Source organism: Maylandia zebra, linkage group LG3 (assembly GCF_041146795.1).
Source record: "Maylandia zebra isolate NMK-2024a linkage group LG3, Mzebra_GT3a, whole genome shotgun sequence".
NCBI classification, from domain to species: domain Eukaryota; kingdom Metazoa; phylum Chordata; class Actinopteri; order Cichliformes; family Cichlidae; genus Maylandia; species Maylandia zebra.
The window spans coordinates 20,344,773-20,365,172 of NC_135169.1; the positions used below are offsets into that span (position 1 = coordinate 20,344,773).

General features: G+C 42.7%; 2 protein-coding genes across 7 annotated transcripts in view; one reads left to right on the forward strand and one right to left on the reverse strand.

Moving 5' to 3' along the window:
- LOC101465848 (type II inositol 3,4-bisphosphate 4-phosphatase) overlaps positions 1-20,400 on the reverse strand; it is a 33,228-nt gene that overhangs the window by 1,888 nt on the left and 10,940 nt on the right. For 4 of the 6 annotated variants that reach the window (XM_004573935.5, XM_012915605.4, XM_012915606.4 and 1 more), the window contains 14 exons: positions 19,364-19,494; positions 19,165-19,272; positions 17,185-17,293; positions 15,246-15,411; positions 14,968-15,156; positions 14,746-14,884; positions 13,790-14,001; positions 13,550-13,673; positions 12,067-12,193; positions 11,843-11,983; positions 11,092-11,189; positions 10,848-10,945; positions 10,357-10,511; positions 8,258-10,084 (listed from right to left, as the gene is read on the reverse strand). In XM_004573935.5, coding sequence (XP_004573992.3) covers positions 9,862-10,084; positions 10,357-10,511; positions 10,848-10,945; positions 11,092-11,189; positions 11,843-11,983; positions 12,067-12,193; positions 13,550-13,673; positions 13,790-14,001; positions 14,746-14,884; positions 14,968-15,156; positions 15,246-15,411; positions 17,185-17,293; positions 19,165-19,272; positions 19,364-19,494 — 2,020 coding nt within the window. In that variant the 3' untranslated portion in view covers positions 8,258-9,861. Of the gene's footprint in view, positions 1-8,257; positions 10,085-10,356; positions 10,512-10,847; positions 10,946-11,091; positions 11,190-11,842; positions 11,984-12,066; positions 12,194-13,549; positions 13,674-13,789; positions 14,002-14,745; positions 14,885-14,967; positions 15,157-15,245; positions 15,412-17,184; positions 17,294-19,164; positions 19,273-19,363; positions 19,495-20,400 lie in introns of those variants that run through there. The other 2 variants (XM_012915603.4, XM_004573936.5) reach the window with 2 other exon arrangements.
- On the forward strand, positions 4,577-6,317 carry LOC106676000 (tripartite motif-containing protein 16-like). The gene has a single exon (XM_014411755.4). The coding sequence runs from the start codon at positions 4,607-4,609 to the stop codon at positions 6,278-6,280; it is 1,674 nt and encodes a 557-aa protein (XP_014267241.3). The 5' UTR covers positions 4,577-4,606; the 3' UTR covers positions 6,281-6,317.

The following is a 20,400-nucleotide window of genomic DNA, read 5'->3' on the forward strand; positions in this document are numbered from 1 at the left end:
TGGGTAAGAAATAAGAAATAAATAAATAGAACAGCTTGTAAAATGTACAAGGATAGAATTGTAAGAAGCCAACTTGTGTGAGAGACAATCTAGGGGTACAATCTTACAATGTAGGGGTAGGGGCTGATGGGGAATGGTAATGAACAGAGTTCAGCCTTCTGACAACCTGGTGAATGAAGCTGTTCAACAGTCCAGTGGAGCGAGCCCGAACACTCCTGTACATCCTCTCCGAAGGCTGAAGAGGGAGTGTGAAGGGTGTATACTGATCATGTCTGAGTTAAGAAAAATAAATACATAAAATAATAAAATCGCTTAAAAATAAAATTGTTTAACCCCCCCCCCCCCCCCCCCCCCTAAAGATAAAGATAACATACATTGAGAAAAGAGGAGAAAACAAAATACATTAAAAAAAATTAGAACACCACTGGTTTAAAATACAAAGAAATGTTTTTCAAACTGTTTTAAAGATATCTAATGTTGACGACCTCCTGATGTGAAGAGGCATTTTGTGCCCTAATTCAGAAGCAACCGCTTCTACAAACCCATCTCCTCTTTTAATCTGGATCTTGGGAGACAGCCAGGAGCATTTTCTCAGCAGACCTTAGTGATCTAGTGAGAGTGTGTAAGTACAACAATGAGTGTCCACAGCAAAATTGCTGGAAATACAAATACCATCAGATTTCGATTCACTGCACCCTGCGATACCATCAGCAAAGCATCTGATTGGCAATTCCTTCATTTTTCAGAATGACATTGATCCCAAACACACTACCAGCGCAGTAAAAGCATATCTGGCTCCAACACCATTGTGAAGTTTGCTGACGACACAGTGGTGTTGGGCGCCATCTCCAACAACGATGAGACGGCCTACATGGATGAAGTGAAGAATCTGGCATCGTGGTGCCAGGACAACCACCTCCAGCTGAACGTCGGCAAGACCAAGGAGCTGGTGGTGGACTTCAGAAGGGGTCAGCACAGAGACTACAAGCCTATTATCATCAATGGAGCTCCAGTGGAGAGGGTGCAGTCCTTCAAGTATCTTGGTGTCCACATCTTCTCAGACCTGACATGGGCTGCCCACATTCAGGTCCAGACCAAAAAGGCTAGGCAGCGCCTGTACCACCTACGACAACTGAGGAAGTTCAGGGTCTCTCCAAAGATCCTCAGGATTTTCTATACATCCGCTGTGGAGAGCATCCTCACACAGAACATGACATCGTGGTTCTATCCCCAAGCCATCCGTGCCCTAAACACACACACCCACCCCCTCTCACATCATCTATAATTGACTGAGACAGGACTCTGTTCCAGACACTAAACCAAGGAACAATGTACATTTCAAATTCTTTTAATTTTAAATATGTTTATATTGTCTATTCTGTAAAATAGTCAGATGTCTATTCATATTAATGTACAGAATTCACCTGCTTGCTGCTACTACTGCACATTCACCCAATGTGTGTGTGTGTATATATATAATGTTCTTCCTCTACCCCCCCATTTTTGCACATGTCGAGGAGCGTATCAGGCTACATTTCACTGTGTGTTATACTTGTATAACTATGCATGTGACAAATAAAGAACCTTGAACCTCTGGATAAATTAACACACTTATCACACATGGAACTCAAATCCAATTTGGGATCACCCAGACAGAGAATAGAACAAAAGCAAACATCCAAAGAAGAGCTTTGAATGTCCTTAGTAGCCTGGAGAACTATTCCTGAAGACTTTACAGAAATTACAAGAAAGTTGCCTAAGAGAGCTCAGATTGCACACTTGTATAAACTCTGTTTTCCCCATCTCTACTGTAAATAGCTGCATTTGTTTCCCATTTTCCGTGGTGTTAACAATGGTGCCGAACCCCAGCCTCCATGTTGGACTCCGAGCCTGCACAACCAGTACAGCTGCTCCAGCTGTTAGTCCGAATATTGGTGAATATCGTGGTCATGCACCATGAAGAGGTGGCGGTGTACAAAGTACAGCTGGACAGGCTGCAGAAGCGACAGACCGAGGTGCTGGAAAGGCACTGGCGGTGTTGATGCATTGGGGAGGGCGACGACCCTCAGTCATTTCTGGAAACCTTCCGGGCCACAGCAGAGGCATGCCAGTGGCCTGCCGCGGAATGGACACCGTGGTTGCTGCCAATGCTGTCGGGAGAGGCTCAGACGGCGCCTTTGAGCCTGTCATCTGCTTTACAGGGCAGTTTTGAGTACATCAGCCATGCGGGGCTCGATTACTTGGACCTCTCCCCGGAGGATCACTTCTGGCGCTTCTGGGTTTGTCAGCTGGTGGGGGAGGATCGGTTATTTGTGTGGGCCTATTAGCTCCACGATGCAGGGGCTATATGGCTGCAGCCCGGACCATTGGAGGGGAAGGCATGCATACTGGCAAAGGTGGTCTTGGAGCAGTTTGTGGATGGTCTGCCAGGGAAACAGCGGTCTGATGTCTACCATGCACTGGGGCACCAGTCCAGGCAAAAGATGGCCTTCTGTTCAGCTTGTTTGGAGCCCCTGACACTTTCTAGCATCAAATGGACCAGGTAGGGGGGCACACAGTGCACAGGCTGCCACCTTCCTGGATGATGTTATCATTCACAGTAACACCTGTGTGGAGCATGTGCAGAAGGTGGGCGTGGTTCTGGAGTCTCTGATCAAGGCAGGGCTCACAGCCAACAGTATCTGGGGTACCATACCACTTGGGGGGTGGGCAGGTGCATCCACAGGCAGAGAAGACAGCCGCCATTGCATCTGGCCTGTGCCCCAAGACCAAAAAGGAGGTGAGGAGGTTCCTGGGGCTGGTTGGGTATTGTCGCCGGTTTGTGCCTGGGTTTGCGGACCTGACCAGCCCCTCATCTCACGGGGGCTGGTCAGATCTTGTCTAGTGGACGAAGTGGTGCCAGGTGGTGTCTTGCAGATGGACGCCTCAAACGGAGAGCTAGAGCCAATTTGTCCCAGCAGGTAAGGGGGGTTGACTGCCGTAGGTGCAGCCGGATATGGCCCTGACCTCAGTCTGGCAGTGGGTGTGCGTGATGTAGGGCTGTGAATAAATGACTGAACAGTGACTGAATGCTGTGGGTCCGTGGTGTTCACACCAATCCAAAAAAAAAAAAAAGGAAAAAAAATGTATAGTTCAAGAATTTTTCAGTAGTACAGGATATGTGACAGCATGGGATGAGCTGGCCAAACACATGGACTCAGCTGGAATTAACTGAGCTCCAGAGGGGCACTCATTCTCTCATGAATGTTTCCAGAAGCAGTTTGCTTGGCTAAGTGCTCAATTTTAAACGCCTGGAAGTGATTGGAGGTGTCCCAAATTCATTGATTTGGAAGGATAAAAAGAATACTTTTAGCAATACAGAATATCTTATAATAGTCAGGGCTATGAACTGCAATGTGACTGGTTGGCAATCACAAATAGGTCCATAGGAGCAGATCATATGACCAAGCATCAGTCTTTTACAATTTGAAGGAGTGGTAAAACATTCCAGCAAAGTTCAAACTGATGATAATAAAAATGTAAACTCATAAATGCTGCTAAAGTTCAAACTGCACCCTGTTCTGTAGTCTAAATGAAACAACCTGTCTGACAGCTTCTTTCTTATTAAAATATCGAGTGTTGCTGAGAGGAGAAATGGAGCAGAAAGGAGTTCAGCTGGATTCAGAGAAATTCTCTTGTTCCATCTGTTTGGATCTACTGAAGGATCCAGTGACTATTCTGTGGACACAGCTACTGCATGAACTGTATTAAAACACACTTTGATGAACAGGACATGAAGGGAATCCACAGCTGCCCTCAGTGCATGGGGCAATTCACAACGAGGCCTGTACTGGTCAAGAGTACCATGTTAGCAGACTTACTGGAGGAGCTGAAGAAAACTGGACTTTTTTTTACAACCTGCAAATGTTGGAAGGTGCCCCAATCATTAATTTTAAATATATCTATAAAGGATGGAGCACCACAGGGCAACTGAACAAAATTTTCTTATCAGATCACATAAATCTGTCTCAGGAACAAGTAAAATGACTAAATCCAGCTATAAAATGTTGAATTAAAATACTAACTTTGATTTCAATAATTTTTTATTTCAAGTAATTTCATGTTGGTTCAAAGACATTTTTGATGCACAGCCCGACAGTCCTCTCTGCATTCTGTGCTATAGCACCTGGATGCATCATTACTTATACAGGTTAGACACCTGTGAATAAACCTCAAACATTTAAACTTTTCTGTCCTGATGAAGTCAGAAGGTGCCAAAGTCTCCCTGAATATCCTTTAAAGATTCGGGTTTGCCCTTTTGGATATTAACATAGTGAGAGATTTTGATAGGTTTCAGTGACCATGTTTGATCAATTTTTTAAAGTTTTAACTTTGACAAAAACTTCAGGAAGGTCATTCATCTGATTTTTAAATTACCTAAAGCAGACATCTTGATGATCGGTAATGTTTGAAATGAGGTTACTGCCAGGTTTATCCTCTGTCACCACTTGTGATCACATTACTGACTGAACTGCCTCTTCTGTTACTGGAATAGTTCAAAGTCCCTCCCTCTTCTGCGTAAAAGAAGAAAGAGAAACTCACACAGTCACTGACACTGAGAGGAGAAATGGCACAGAAAGGAGTTCAGCTGGACCGAGAAACCTTCTCTTGTTCCATCTGTTTGGATCTACTGAAGGATCCGGTGACTATTCCCTGTGGACACAGCTACTGCAGGAACTGTATTAAAGGTTTCTGGGATGAAGAGGACAGGAAGGGAATCCACAGCTGCCCTCAGTGTAGGAAGATTTTCACACCGAGGCCTGTCCTGGAGAAAAACACCATGTTAGCAGCTTTAGTGGAGCAGCTGAAGAAGACTGGACTCCAAGCTGCTCCAGCTGATCACTGCTATGCTGGACCTGAAGATGTGGCCTGTGATGTCTGCACTGGGAGGAAGCTGAAAGCCATCAAGTCCTGTTTAGTCTGTCTGGCCTCTTACTGTGAGAAACACCTCCAACCTCACTATGATGCAGCTCCATCAAAGAAACACAAACTTGTTGACCCTTACAGAAAGACCCAGGACAACATCTGCTCTCATCATGATGAGGTGATGAAGATTTTCTGTCGTACTGATCAGCAGAGTATCTGTTATCTCTGCTTGATGGATGAACATAAAGGCCATGAAACAGTCCCAGCTGCAGCAGAAAGGACTGAGAAGCAGAAGGAGCTCGAGGTGAGACGACTAAACATCCAGCAGAGAATCCAGGAGCGAGAGAAAGATGTGAAGCTGCTTCAACAGGAGGTGGAGGCCATCAATGGCTCTGCTGATAAAGCAGTGGAGGACAGTGAGAAGATGTTCACTGAGCTGATCCGTCTCCTCCAGAAAAGAAGCTCTGATGTGAAGCAGCAGGTCAGATCCCAGCAGGAAACTGAAGTGAGTCGAGTCAAAGAGCTTCAGGAGAAGCTGGAGCAGGAGATCGCTGAGCTGAAGAGGAAAGACGGCGAGCTGGAGCAGCTCTCACACACAGAGGATCACAACCAGTTTCTACACAACTACCCCTCACTGTCAGCACTCAGTGAGTCTACACACTCATCCAGCATCAATATTCGTCCTCTGAGCTACTTTGAGGATGTGAAAGCAGCTGTGTCAGAGACCAGAGATAAACTACAGGACATTCTGAGAGAGGAATGGACAAACATCTCACTGACAGTCACTGAAGTGGATGTTTTACTGTCACCAGCAGAGCCAAAGACCAGAGCTGGATTCTTAAAATGTTCACGTGAAATCACACTGGATCCAAACACAGCAAATATGCATCTGGTATTATCTGAGGGGAACAGAAAAGCAACAGTAAAAAGACAAAAGCAGTCCTATTCTAATCACCCAGACAGATTCACTTTCTATTATCAGGTAATGAGTAAAGAGAGTTTGACTGGGCGTTGTTACTGGGAGGTGGAGTGGACAGGGAGAGGAGTTTGTGTAGCAGTGGCATACAAGGATATTGGGAGAGCATGGTACTCAGATGAATGTGTTTATGGAGGAAATGACAAATCTTGGGCATTACGTTGTGACACACATAGCTATGGTTTTCACTTCAAGAATCTCTCAACTCCTGTCTCAGGTCCTCGGTCCTCCAGAGTAGGAGTGTACCTGGATCACAGAGCAGGTATTCTGTCTTTCTACAGCGTCTCTGAAACCATGACTCTCCTCCACAGAGTCCAGACCACATTCACTCAGCCGCTCTATGCTGGACTTTGCCTTTTAGACTACAAAGTCACTGCAGATTTTATTAAACTGCAATAAACAAAAGTCATTGAGGGACAATTGGTTAAAATGTGTGATTTAGTTTCCAGTTTCTTCGGTCTCCATTGTTGTTGCTGTGAACTCTGTGTCGTGCTACTTCTCTGCACAGAGATCATCTGTCAGTCACACTTCATGTGCGCTACTTTGATGTCTTATCATGTTTCATTTAGATAATGATTGACTTTGTCTGGATGGCTCTACTTCCGGTGTCTCTAACCATTAAGACTCTCAAAGCTCATGGTGCAGGGCTCTAGACTAACTTTTTGCCATGGGCGTACCAGTACGCCTAACTTTAAAAAGTTAGGCGTACCGGCACAAAAGTTAGGCGCACACAAATTTTATAATAATTTATATAATATAATGTGTTTTTCTGGATACACTGTGCTTTTTCAGCATTCAAAGATTGATGACACCGTGTCAGAGCACAGGCTATGAATTTCAGAAGGATCAGGCCTTAACTTAACAGAAAAGTTAGCAATAGTTCTTTTCCTATTACAGCTACATCCACTTCTGTCGTGCCTGGGCTGCTCACTAGGGCTGGGTATCATCACTGATACTGAAACAACGGTAGACTGGTGGGTAATAAGCGAATGAATAATACAGAAAACAGAGATTGGAGACGGGAAACTGTTCTTGAAGTACAGAGAGAGCTAGCTGTGCATGAAGTCTGATTTTTAATAGTCGTGGAAGCAAAACAGCAAATTTCATGACGACATTGATCAAATGTGAAGCGCAGTTTGCTGCTTCTTTTGCTGCTGGCTCGGTGAATTTTGGTTGGAGAGAGACAAAACCTGCAGCTCAGAATCAGCGCAAAAAGACGTAATCACAGCGCGGACCAGACGCATCAGAACCGCTAAGCTCCGACAGCGTGTCCGTCTACGGGCCGTCGGGTGAGAAAGCCGAGAAAGACAAAGTTGATTCTGATGCGTCGGTCCGTTCTGTGTTTACGTCTTTGTGTGGAATTCGTGTACCTGCTCTCATTTGCTGTTTGGTTGTTGTCGAAATGGTTTTGTGAGCTTTAATCTGAGAATCTGGCGTTTCTGGCAAAACACAGTTATATTTAAAAGTCGTTTCAGGATTTAATGAATTGATATTGCTTTATTCAAGCTACTCACCTCCCACTTCCACCTGCACTTTCAACTGGACCACGGCCAATCAGAGAGGTCCCGCCCCTGACTATCTCTGATTGGTTTAGTCCATGATAGGGGCAAAATGTGTGTCTGTTGTTGACCACAGGGAAGGTTGCAGATTTTTTTTTTTTTTTTTTGCCACCCGAACAGTTGGTCGCACAGGTGCAAGCAATTTTTTTTTTTTAGTCGCACCACTGAAAAATTTGGTCGCATTTGCGACCAAATTGGTCGCACTCTAGAGCCCTGTGGTGAGTTTTTTTCAGCAATACTGAATGAAACCACATACATATGTGAACTTCTCTCTTCTCCAAATGTTTCAGGAATATTTTGGCTAATGTATATTTTTTAAATTCAATTCAATTTATTCATGGACCGTAATAGAAAAACCAGCAGATTCATTAATTCATTGCACAGAATTTGTTCTCATTTTGTAAAACAAAAAAAAAAACCATTTAGAATTACATTCACATTTATTTTTAGATTTTGTTGTTCACTGTGATCGTCTCTCGTCATTACTTGATTATTCTCAGCTCAGTCATACACACTGATTGTGTGAATGTTGAAGTCTTGAAGTGACTGTTCTGATTTGGTGTTATATAAATAAAAACTGTTTTGACTTTAAACCAAATTGAATGACGTGAATCTAAAAGTTTATTCCATGTAAACATCACATGATGTCAGAGTGAACTATAGGATACAGACGACTTCATGTTAAAGGATGATTCTGCTTTATTTTAGCCTGCTGTATTTCCCATCATGTGTCTGTTGTGATTTAATGAGTCATGAACTTCATCCTCCACCTGTGCTGTGCAGTTACATAAAACAATGAAAGGCCAAGAAATAATAATCATTTTTAATATGAATCATTTTAATGAATTTATTATGACTGAAAACACACACAAATAAAAGGGTTTAAAATGAGGTGTATGAGCCTAAAATATGGAGATGATATGTGTCAGGCACTTTATTCATTGCATTCTGTGTATTTTTATGCATTAGTTTTTTACTAACACTTACCACCCGCAGGGGGTTTACAGGACTTTTTAAATAGAGTGAGGAGGACCCGCAGGGCATCACAATATTTGATTAGTAAAGACAGACGTATTACAATGTGTTACATTGTTGCACAACAGAAATTTCCATTAAATTATTGTTTTGCAAAATAAGTTCACACATAGATCTTAACTATGATTAGTTGTGCTGAATAAATCTTACTCAAGTATGTATACTAAGGTTTTAGGATCAAAATATAAAGTACTCATTAGATTACAGTAACTGATCTTCAGCAAGTATGATCACCTCTATAAAAGCAGAAGCTTCGGCAGTGTGCTGCTCACAAACATTCGTGTTTGTGCTGAATGAAAGCACAATGCCACAATCTTCCCAGCAGTGAATGTTTCAGTAAATTCACAGCAATGTCAGACCATCCAAAAAACAGAGAGCTACATCTCTGACTCTACAGGCCTCAGTTAGCATGTTAAATCTCTGAGTTGCCAAGTGGCAGCCAAGAAACCTGAAGTATTTAGAGCATTTCTGTAAAGAGGAGTACAAACATCTTACTGCTGAACTTGCCAACAAGGGTTTCGCCACCAAGTAGTAAGTCCTGTTTTGCATGTTCTCAAACACTTGTTTCACTCAGTGACATGAAAATTAATTTATAACTTTTATGTTGTGGTTGTTATGCTGCCTCTCTCCATTAAAATTACAGACTGTTCATGTCTTTGCACTTCAGTAAAGTACTAGAGTAAATGTTTGTGCTACAAATTAATTGTATCCTAATCCTCGCTATAAATTGAAGGGTTAAAAAAAAAAAGCATTATCAACCTTGTGTCAGTCACAAACTGTGGTCTGGTAATAATAAAATCAAATTTCAGATTTCAAAGCCATAACAAATAACCGTCTGCTTTTCATTCAAACTTGTTCCTCTGTTGGTCTCTAAACAGAATGAGCAGCATAGCAGAGAAATGATGTGCGACAGGGAAGAAGAGTGGGGTGGACTTTGAAGAGGGGTGCACATTATTGAGTGAACACTTGAGCACCATCTAAAAATTTTACTTTATCAAGATTTGTAACTTTATATTTTATTAAAGTGAATCTAATTTACTCTTTTTTTTGTAGACATATGGTTCCTATGACTGTATATATACACATATACAGCTATAAATAAGCAAGAACATTTCCCTAAAAATGTAAATACCCCCCCAAACTCTAAAACACGTCCAGATTTACATTAGAGGATACTTACTGACTGACATATTGTTTTAGTCTTTGGTATCATTCTTGTGAATAAAACTTTCCAACAAATGAAAGAGAAAAATAAAGAAAGCCGCCTCTCGTCTCCTTAAGCTGAATTAAATCTCATGAACACGCTTCGTCTGAACAAACCTGACAGAAAATAGTAAGAGTGATAGTGATGCAGTCCACTTCCCAGTGTTCCCAGTCTGTGCTGCTCTACTGGTATTTTGCCAGCAGTATAACGAGGCTGAGGATGAGCCAAAGAACCAGGAGGTGAGAGGTCACCAGGAGAAAGGCCACTGGGTAAAGGTGCCGTCTGGGGGCTTTGGGGGCCAAACACTGTGGGAGTTCTGAGGGAGTCTCCCCTGGATCTAACCCAGAGACAGGGAACCCTGACTGGGTGTAACAGCCAAGCATCTGCCCCCAGGACAGACGAGATCTGGAGGATGAGCAGGGGTGTTTGTGTGCAAGTGTGAATGAAAGCCAGGGGGGGCAGAGAAGGAAGAGATGTGAAGAGAAAGAGAGGGAATTGATGGCATGAAGTAAAAGAACAAAGAGAGAAAAAGATTAAACTGAAAAAGTTTTGCAACATTTACAATAAGTGGAGAACAAAACGGGGAAACAGGAAAAACAAACGAGGCGAACAAACAGAAATAAAGGAAGGCAAGAGGAAGAGGATTGTTGTGTTTTTCAGGAGAAACAAAAACACACCTTCTCATCCAGTCCAGTGCGGTGCTGAAGTGCTGCTGGCTGAGTGTGTGTCGCTCCCGCAGTAAGGCGCACTGCTCCAGCGTCACCGACATCGCAGTGCGGTCCTTCGCACTCTTACAGCTCGTCAGCCGCACACCGTTCACCTTACGACACACCTGCACGTGACAAAAACACTTTGTTCAAAGGAACCAAAGCAGAGAAAACACATTAATATTATGTGAAGTGTTGTAGCAGAGGTCCTAGTGTAAATGCCCCTTGAGTAAGTTCAACATTGACAGTCAGCTGAGCCCTTTCTGTGGGGCTTGGACGTTCTTCGCCTGTACAAGCATATTATTGCTTGTGAGGTTAATTAGTGTTTCTAAACTGGTTACATGGAGTAAAGGAGTCCCCATCGGGAGCACTGGGATATTTCCCGGTGGTTCCCACCAGGTGATCCCCACAGAGTCAGGTCTTAAAAATCTTACATGAGTAAGTCTGTTTCAGGTGCTTACCTTAGCAGCGATCCACAGAACCTCCACGTTCTTCCTCTTCTTGGCCTCAATGCTGCGTTCCAGAGAAGACAACAAGTCTGCCAGCGACTGGATACCAGCTGACAGAAGAAGAAGGAAGTTCAGTTCAGTCATTGTTTCACTGTTAGCGATCAGACAACCCTCTGTGAGCAAGCAATTAGCAAGAGTGGGAAGGAAAGCACCCTTTTAACAGGAAGAAACCGCAGTAGTGATAAAAAAGCCTTACCCATGTCCGGCAGTCTGTCCCTCAGTGTGTTACAATAAGCTTTGAGACGCTCACAGCTCTGCTGGTTTATTCTCTCCTGCAACGAACAGTCACCAAACCTGAAAACAAACATCAGCTTCTGAGTAATTTTACCAAAAATGGAGAGAAATTTCGCAGCTTACAGGAAGCAACCTTCTAATTTTTTGTTGTTGTGATATTATAATGTTTAATGTTCATAATAAAAGTTGGCTAAAGTTTCAAATAATGAGGGAAATGTCAAAAGCCAGGTATGAACAATAAATGTTGTTTTCAAAGCCTTTTCTCTACCTAAACCTGATCTCTACCTGCAGATTTTCTCACAAAATTCAACTACAACATCTTGAAACTCCTCTGGGTTCTTATTTGGGCTTTTAATTTGAAGCATTCCAGACGCCGGCCAATCAGAAAAGAGTGGACTTTTAAAAAGGTGTGCCTTAAAAGGGCTGCTTGTTTCAAATGGAGGATGAGCTAAGCGCCTACAGAGAAGTAACCAAAGCTAGTCGAATCCTAAAAGACGAATGTGCAGCTTGAGATGCAGCTTAAAGTCATCTGATTAATAATCTCTAATGAAGATTAAGCTGTCGATGAAGATGTGCACCAACAGCAGACACATTAATATTTTTTTCCTATAAGACCTCTACTTCCAGCAATTTTATTCAGAGGTAGAAAAATATATTGATGTTCACAAGAGTTTGAATTTTGCTCATTAAAGAGTGAAAAGCGGTTTGTTTACCTCTCAGCGTAACTCTGATGCTGGTTGATTCCAATGTTAAACAGAACAGGATCGACTCGAATCAACAGTCCATCTTTCAGTTCCTGTGGAAGTGAGCTGAAGGTCTCCGGGGGCAACGGCACTTCAACAATAAAACTGCCCCTAGTTGGAGATGAACGCACAAAGTGAGGAAGCTGCACACTCACTGCGTGTATAGATGTGTGTGTCTGTGTGTGTATTCCCACCATGTTCCACTGAGTGTCGGCAGCAGGTCGTCTGGTTGTTCCGTTTTGGCCTCGGTGATGGTGAACGCTACTCTCTTTAGGTCAGCCACGCCCACTTCCATGTCTTCCAGCATCCCAATCTCATCACCTGACACACAAACACACCTTAAATGTGTAAGCACTGCATGTGTCACACTAAAATAAAGGACAGCAGCTTCCTTGAGAGTGGATGCCCCGTGATTACTAAAACTTTCACTTTCAGTGAAGGCCTGACACACACCTTACTGCAATCACTCTCAGACAGAGTGGCGAAGATTTCCAAATCACAGACAGACGGCCAACACACTGCCATCAGTCTCAGTCAGTCTGCACCAATAACTTATTTGCAACACATTTTGCAACAAGAAACTCGAATGAACTGGTTGACAACTCTTTGTTTTTTGGGTACTTTCCCAAATAAATCTGTGGAATTTTCCCAGATTAATCACAGTTAATCACTGTATCATCACAAACAGATTGTACGTACCATATTTTTCAGACTATAAGGCACACTTAAAATCCTTTAATTTTCTCAAAGATCGACAGTGCGCCTTATGTATGAATTTTGGTTGTGCTTACTGAGCTCGAACCGATTTTATGTGGTACGTGGCTTTATCGGAGCATTATGGCTACCATAGTCAGGAGCCTCGCGGAGAAATCTGGGTCCAAAACTCCGTCTGCTTCAGGTCCCAAAGTCAAACGAACACTGCAGCATCACTGAGAGTTAAAAATTATCTAAATTCTTTCATCTTTAATAAAATGATCAGCGTTGCTGCTTTAACAGGTGTAACAATTAAGTTTAACATTCAGAAGACATGAAGACAGAAAACTAAACAGCAGTGAGGTTTGTCGGGTTACTGAGGTTTGGCTAGCTGGAATATAATGATGTGCTACATGATCGCTAGCGACACAGCTATGTTAGCATAACATTAGCACAGTGAAGCTGGAGGATGAACGCCAACTTTTTCCCCTTAACCCTTAACGCGAGGGTTCCTGATGGTCAGGGACAAATGCAATCGCATGGCAGGATGCTGTAAATGGATCAAACTTCAGTCAGGAGAACAACTGAGATAATCCATCCACAATACAAGGTTAGTCATTAATATACTGCAACAACACGGGAATAGAGCAGCTGCCAGAGAATTCAACATTAATGAATCAATGGTACAGAAGTGGAGGAAGCAAGAAGAATGAGTTGAATAAAGTTTGACTCATCTGACTGTTTTGTTTTGCTTAATTCACCTTATGGACCGAAAAATACATTAATTGCAGACTGATAGCCGAATAACTCCACAATTGCCATTTTAACACATCAATCACTCAATCATGAGACCTGGTCCCCGTCTTTAAGGCAACCATGTCAAAGGCAATAAGATCACAGGTTCTTCAAACATGGTAACAACAATTTGGTCTCACCAATGACTGTTTTCCATAGTGTGACTGTGTGTGACTAGTGTGTATTTACCGTGGGTGCTCAACAGGCTTTCAAATTGAGCCAATACTCCTACAGTGTGAAGTTGCCGTAGAAAGTCAGGATCCTCCAGGCCTCTGTAAAGCTTCAGCATGACACCACAAACTACTGCTGAGAGCTGGAAGACAAACACAGTTTCTTTAATACAGAAAACTACAAACTCCCACTAAAATTCCCCCCCCAATAAAAAAAAAAAACAGAACATGTTCCCTTTTAAATCTCTGTCATCCTCACCGCCTGGCTGAAGACAGCGTGACGTCTCTGGGCTATGTGTGCAGGGCCCTGAGCGACCGTCACATCCACTGCCTCCTGCAGGACCACAAAGGTCATTGCTACCTGGGCCTTCCCCACTGCCTCACGCACGCAGTCCCTAAGAGTGACCACCAGAGGGAGAAGGTGCTCTTGCCAGGTGCACCCAGAGAAGGAGGAGCAGGAGGAACGAGAGACTGGAGGGAGAGCGTGAGAAAGTTTGGTGTTTTAATCAGAAATTTACTTTAAGAAAACAAAAAACAGATATCTGAAAATGAGATATCTAAGAAGAAGAAGAACTAGCAAATCTAAGTTAACAGGAAATGCAGCACTGATGAGTGAGATGAAGTGATCTTTCAAACAGAAAGAAAACAGTGAAGCATTAAAAATTGTTATTCAAACGTGCTCTGTGCATGTATTAAACCCTGTTCACTGTCAAAGTCTGATCGGAATTTAAAACGGAGGTATTCTCCGACTGTCTCAGCACATGGACTGATTTTGATTTAAAGGACTCGAGATGAAATAATCCCGAGGTTAAATTAACCATCACAAGATTCATGCACAGCCAAGATGCACATCGCTGAAAAACTGTATCGAGCTTATTAACGTTATTGCAAGCATAATCTCAGTGAGAACGCTGCCTGCCAGATTATCAGCTAGCATAATCCATGATATTAACACGTGCACAATGTCAGGTAATACTTCAAGACTTCCTCCTCCAGAGTAAATACACGTGGACACACAGCATACTGACAGCCAAGGTAACTATGGACTGAACAGCTGAATCTACTAAAACCTTTTGCAGAATAATCAATTGACAAATTTGTTTTTTTATCGCTAATTTAATGCTAAATATATTAAAACATATAAAAATGATTTTATACACAAACAGGAGCAGAAACATGCACTTGTCTGAATAAGAACTCTGAGACGTGATTTACCGTCACCTGTGTTCTGAGAGTTTGTGTCCCCTTCCTGCGGCTCTGGTGACATCACCGTCTGCTCCTCTTGCTGCTGCAGTCGGTCGACCATGGCAACAATGCAGTTGATGCTCTTTCCGACATTCACCCACACCCTGTCCTACACAAAAACAAGCACATATAAAAACTGGAATCATACAACGCTGTCGGAAACACGCAGACATCACACACACTCCAACTTGCCCACTCCTCGTCGTCGTACTCCGTGTCGTGTCGGCCACCATCCTGCTCCTGATCGGCGGGACAGTTCTCACACAGCAGCCCGTTGCTGTGCACGTGGCTGCTGTTGGCGTTTGCGATGCACTGGTTATGGATCTCCAGCAGGGCGCATTTTACCAACTCCTCTTTGAGCGCGTGCACAAACTGCTCGGTCTGGTGGACGACAAAGTATGAGGAAACGTCAGATTTCTTGGTGTCCAAACGACTGCCGGTTAGCTGTATTCTTCTTATTCCTTCCTCACCTGTTCCGTCAGGCTGCCCAGGACCTGCCGCAGCCGGGCGGCGTTCAGCTCCTGCGCGACGGAGAGCAGCTCCTCTGCGAGCCCGAAGACCAACGGCTGCAGCTGGGCCATCCTTGTCAGCAGCTCCTTGGCTCTAGAGCTCTCCTCCTGGGAGTAAGAGACACATCTGGAGAGGAAAGAAAGGAGGACGAGGAAAACTTTACCAACAAGCTAAACTGAAAGAGACTGAAGAGTCCAACAAGTCCACCTGTGTAGATTACACACTGTTGTATCTGTTATACAACAGATAACAACATGAATTTGTATTGAATCCTTGACTGCAACATTTTGGCTTTTTAAAACCAGATGTGAAGGACATGGGTTACATCCAAGACTACTGCGCGCTCGTAATCTAGCAGCTTTAGCCTGGGCGGTCGATTTAACTCTAGGTGGGGCCATTATTTCCAAACGAAACATGTTGTAATCAGAAAGATGATTGATGCTATAAACTCATCACAGAGTTTACTGGGGTCAAAGTGAGAAGTAGGATTATTTCTGCCTGAAAACGTGCTCAGCCGACGAGCACCGTGATGTCCCCCTGTGGTCAGGACATTTCTGTCCTTAAACCTCAAGCTGAGCATTTAGAGTTAAAGTTCACCTTTAAGTATTTATCCTTCATGACAAGCTTGTTGGACACAACAGTGACTGATATTAAACCTCAATGCAGAAAAAACAGCAAATTTGATTTGATTGGTTTGCACAGTCTCCAGTTTTCACATGTGGACACACAAATCTGTTTTTATCTCTGAGATGCCTCTTTATGCAATACAGTGATGCCTCACAGTAACGCAGATCACTTTTCGGTGATTTTTTTGTGTTTGTGTGCAATTTTGCTTTTTTGGGGGGTTTTTGTTAGCACATTATGTTCTGCGTCCTGATTGGCTCTAGACCACTGTCAATCAATCTCATGTCGTGTCTCCTGCACAGTACAGAGTGTGAATGTGTTCACTTTGTCAAATTTATCGAAATCTTTGATCGCTAGCAGTGTGACTCTGAAGTGCTGTACTGTATGTTTGTAAGTTTTCTCCCCAACAAACACAACAATGTCCACAAAACATTTTGCAGCGTCAAAGACACCTGCAGGTTCCTTTAGTTCATAATACTGGACGTATTTTTCTACAAAGGTTTGAACTTTGAGGGTGTTTAAACAAGAGAGAAGAGTGTGAAAATGTTCGAGCCTGTCTGAGAAAAGTGTATAACGGGTGTAGTGAGGGGTTTTACAGCTACTTCGCAGATTTCACCTACCGCTGGTTATTTTTGGAACGCAACTCGTGATAAACGAGGGGCCGCTGAATAACACTGACTAACACGTTCTTATATTTGATCTCTCTACAGCAATGGACAAAAGTTTTGTTAGTGGCACAAATTAGGTGTTTGACACACTAAATCACATTAAGATCTGGGGATGAATCCAAAATGTTAATCCGATGATCTGTGTGTCACTTGGACCTTCTGCCTCGTTACAATCTTACATTGTGCTGGAAAATCACTCGTAGAAGTTTTTAGTGTCACACAGTGTGATTTACTTAATGCAGGAACGATCGTCACCAATTATTTGCGATAAATTGTCACCAATTTGTGGCAATGAGAAAACTTTTTATTCATGAGTTCATGTTTATAGATATTAACTTGTGTTCAGCTCAATTTAATTTACAGCGAGCGCTTACAATCTCTTTAACTCTAAACGTACATCACTGCCATTCATCCCTCTGCTGTGTGCAGACTGAGATAATTCCATAAAAATTAAAGCATCAGTGCGCCGACTCCACGATGCAGCAACGCTAATCCCGACAGAGTCGAGATTATAGAGATTAACCGACAGCAGCCAACAATATTATGTTTGAGTGTGACGCTGTTGGAGGAAGGAGGAGGAAGAGAAAATAAAGGGTGGAGACGTTACCTTTCCCTGAGGTTTGTATGTTTCCTGAGGAGTTTCTTCAGCCCTCCGTGTTTAAAGGCCTGGTGATGATCGGCCGGAGCACCAAAGGTTATAACGTCATACCAAACACCTGAGGACAGAGATGAGTGAGTGAGAGAGCTTTGTAGCGTCTTAAGCACAGAGAGAGAGAGAAAGGTGAAGATGGGAAACAAAACACTTTATAATAACATCATCAGTGAATCATAATGTGGTGTTTACAGCTGCTACATGATAATGCCTACAAACTGGTAAACAATTCCAATTAAACCAGTTTAACCAGCCACATAAGGTTAATAGATGATGTTTAGGAATGTTTAAGTAAGCCGGTGGAGTGGCAGTAGTACCAGTCTGTGAACCTTTGTACCCCGTTTCATTTTTACTTTTGCTTTCACCTTTACTTTAGGAAAACCTGTGGTGTGAGTTACTATAAAACAGCCTCGACTGAGCGCTGTCTCGCTGTTCATACCACACACGCACCACAGGCCTGAAGAAGAAGGAAGCCGCAGACTGAGACAACAGCCGCGTTGACATAAAATGTTATTTTCTGCTTTTATTCACACAACCAACATAAAGGGGAATTACACCACTACTAATGATGGCAAACATCATTTATTATTAACAGTAAAATAACTACTTGATAAAGTTTAAACCACGATTGTTTGCTTACATGTATGTCTGATGGTTATTGTAAAGTGTCGTCAAAAGTCGATAAAAAATACACAACAGAAATAAGAAGCAGTTAAAGAAAGTTCGGTTATGATTTAGAAACACTTAAATAATATTTAAATATTTGAGCATTTTTAATTTATGTCAACATAGCAAATACATCTTTTTATTCTTATTTATCAGCATCGACTGGGATGCAACAAAAACCTGCAGTAATTTACCTGCAAGCTGTTCACAAAACACCACTGAAATTAGAGGGAGACACTTGTAACTGCTGCAAACGGGAGCAGGAAAGCGTGCTGCGCTGTGAGACGCTTCATACCGTGCAAACAGGACACAGCATCAAAGATGGCTACCGCTGTCAGAAAGTCCTGTACGGTACTCTGCAGGGCAAATCTGCTACGTAACGCTAGAATGATACAGTTCTGCCACAGTTAACCACAGTCAGTGTGGAGCGGTTACCACCGAATACTGTTACGACTTGACTCGTAAGCCACAACTACAATTAGAGACTGATGCTACAGCTTTTAAACCAACAACAGTCTTATTGAAACCTCTAGATGTTCAGTTTTACAGGTAACGTTTATAGCTTAAGCTATGATTAGATACATTCATGGGGTGCACTTTGGTCCGAGTCTGTGCAGATGTCCACATGTTTTTGTAACCTGTGACCTCATCTGCAGAGAATTTAAATCACAATCCAAATATGTAGCTCCAACCTTTACACCAGGGGTGTCAAACACGAGGCCCGGGAGCCAGAATAGGCCTTGAAAAGACTTAAAGCTGGCCCACTGGATGACTTTGAAAATAAGCTAGCTTTTTTACTTTTAACTGCATTTTCATTGGTTTTACAGCTTTTTCTATTGATAAGGGACCGCACCCCTGGGGTAGTATGAATTCATACCACACACTACAGCAGAGTAATTAAGTAATCGATAAACAAGGAAATGACAGTAAAGTTCCTGTTTTTTTATTATTTACCACAGAAATGTCTTTTTTTATTCTTAATATTGAGTCAACAGGGGGAAAACAAAGCCCCAAAAAACAACCTTTTCTGTGAATTAATTTAAATTCTTTAATTAAAGGACAATCTGGATGAGCCGCTATCAGAACATTTTCTGTAACTTTAAATATTTCTCATGTAGTTTCAGCGAGCTGTATGAGCCCATGATTTAAAATGAGTTCGACTTCCCTGCATTAAACAGTCTCTGTGAGGCCAGCGGTGGTTTCAGACACCAAATCACACGTTAGCTTTGAAATGCTCATCTCTAAGAAGCAGGAGGCTCCCGGGTGTACCTGTGCTGTCGGGACTGGTGACCTCCATCCTCTGCGTGTGTAGGTTGGTCGGAACAAACTGAAGGTGTCTGTCTGACTTACTGGTGCTCGACTTAAAACAGGATGAAGCTGCGGATATATCAGGATATATCAGTTCTGTGTACTTCCAGATAGTATCTGTGGAAAAAGCTAAATCCGCGTGAAGATCACGTGACCTCACCTGAGACTTTTTCGAGCTCAGCGAGCAGTTCCTGATAGCAGCCGGTCACGTGGTTACAGTGGCTGACGACATCATGGCGAAGGCCATCCCAGTGGGGTGAAAGGTCACCGAGTTCCTTCACTTCCTGAATTCTAACAGGAAAAAAAAAACTTCAGGCTGAAAGAAACAAAGTTTTTTCTACTCTTGGATTTTTATGATGTCATAGGCAGGTGATATCCTTGACGATCTCACAGAAGCCCCGCCCAGCTGCTGTTGTCAGGGGCAGCTGAAAACAGTGGTTGTCTAACTTTTGTTGCGTGTAATAACATTACACCCACACGTATGTCCCTCCACATGTTTTCCCTGCTTGTTCATCTCGTATGTGCAGTTGCTCTGCGCCCTCTGGATAAAATGAGGGAGGTCCACAGAGGGAGGAGCTAAAACATCTTGTTCCTTACAGAGGATGACCTGGGGTGCTGCACCAACGCCCAGAATAAGATAAACAAGGAAGAGTTTGAACTACTAAAGAATAAACTGCAGTTTCAAGGTGATTTTGATCTGGTACCTGAGTTCAGGTTATTGAGATAATAGATTAGTTCTGAAGGGTCGTTTTCTTACAGACTTTTATTTTTGCATAGGTTGTGTTTTTTTTTTTATTTCTATTTACATATATATGTAAACCCAGCCAAAAATAACATCATGAACAACTTCCAGGAAGCACAGTGTGAAAACATGCACGACCACATTATCTCATCTCTGCAGGGATGCACTAATCTAACGTTAGAATCGCATATCCATCCAGTCCTGACTCAACGTGCTGGATCTGTGTCAGCATGCCGACTTATGGACACGTCCGTTTCAGTTCTGTTGTCTTGTGTTTACTTCAGCATGTAGCTAGCAGAGAGCTAACATAGCTTGGAGGAAGTTAACAACATCGTTTAGGTGATCCTGAACTAAAAACTTTTTCAAGTTGTTTAAATGTACATTTTATTTACACAAGTATAGTAAACATGTCTGCTTATGTAATCATCAGAAATGCATATACTGTCAAATAAAAC

What these genes read in the sequence shown, in the direction of transcription:
- LOC106676000 (XM_014411755.4), top strand. Translation starts at nt 4,607, where the DNA reads ATGGCACAGAAAGGAGTTCAGCTGGACCGAGAAACCTTCTCTTGTTCC.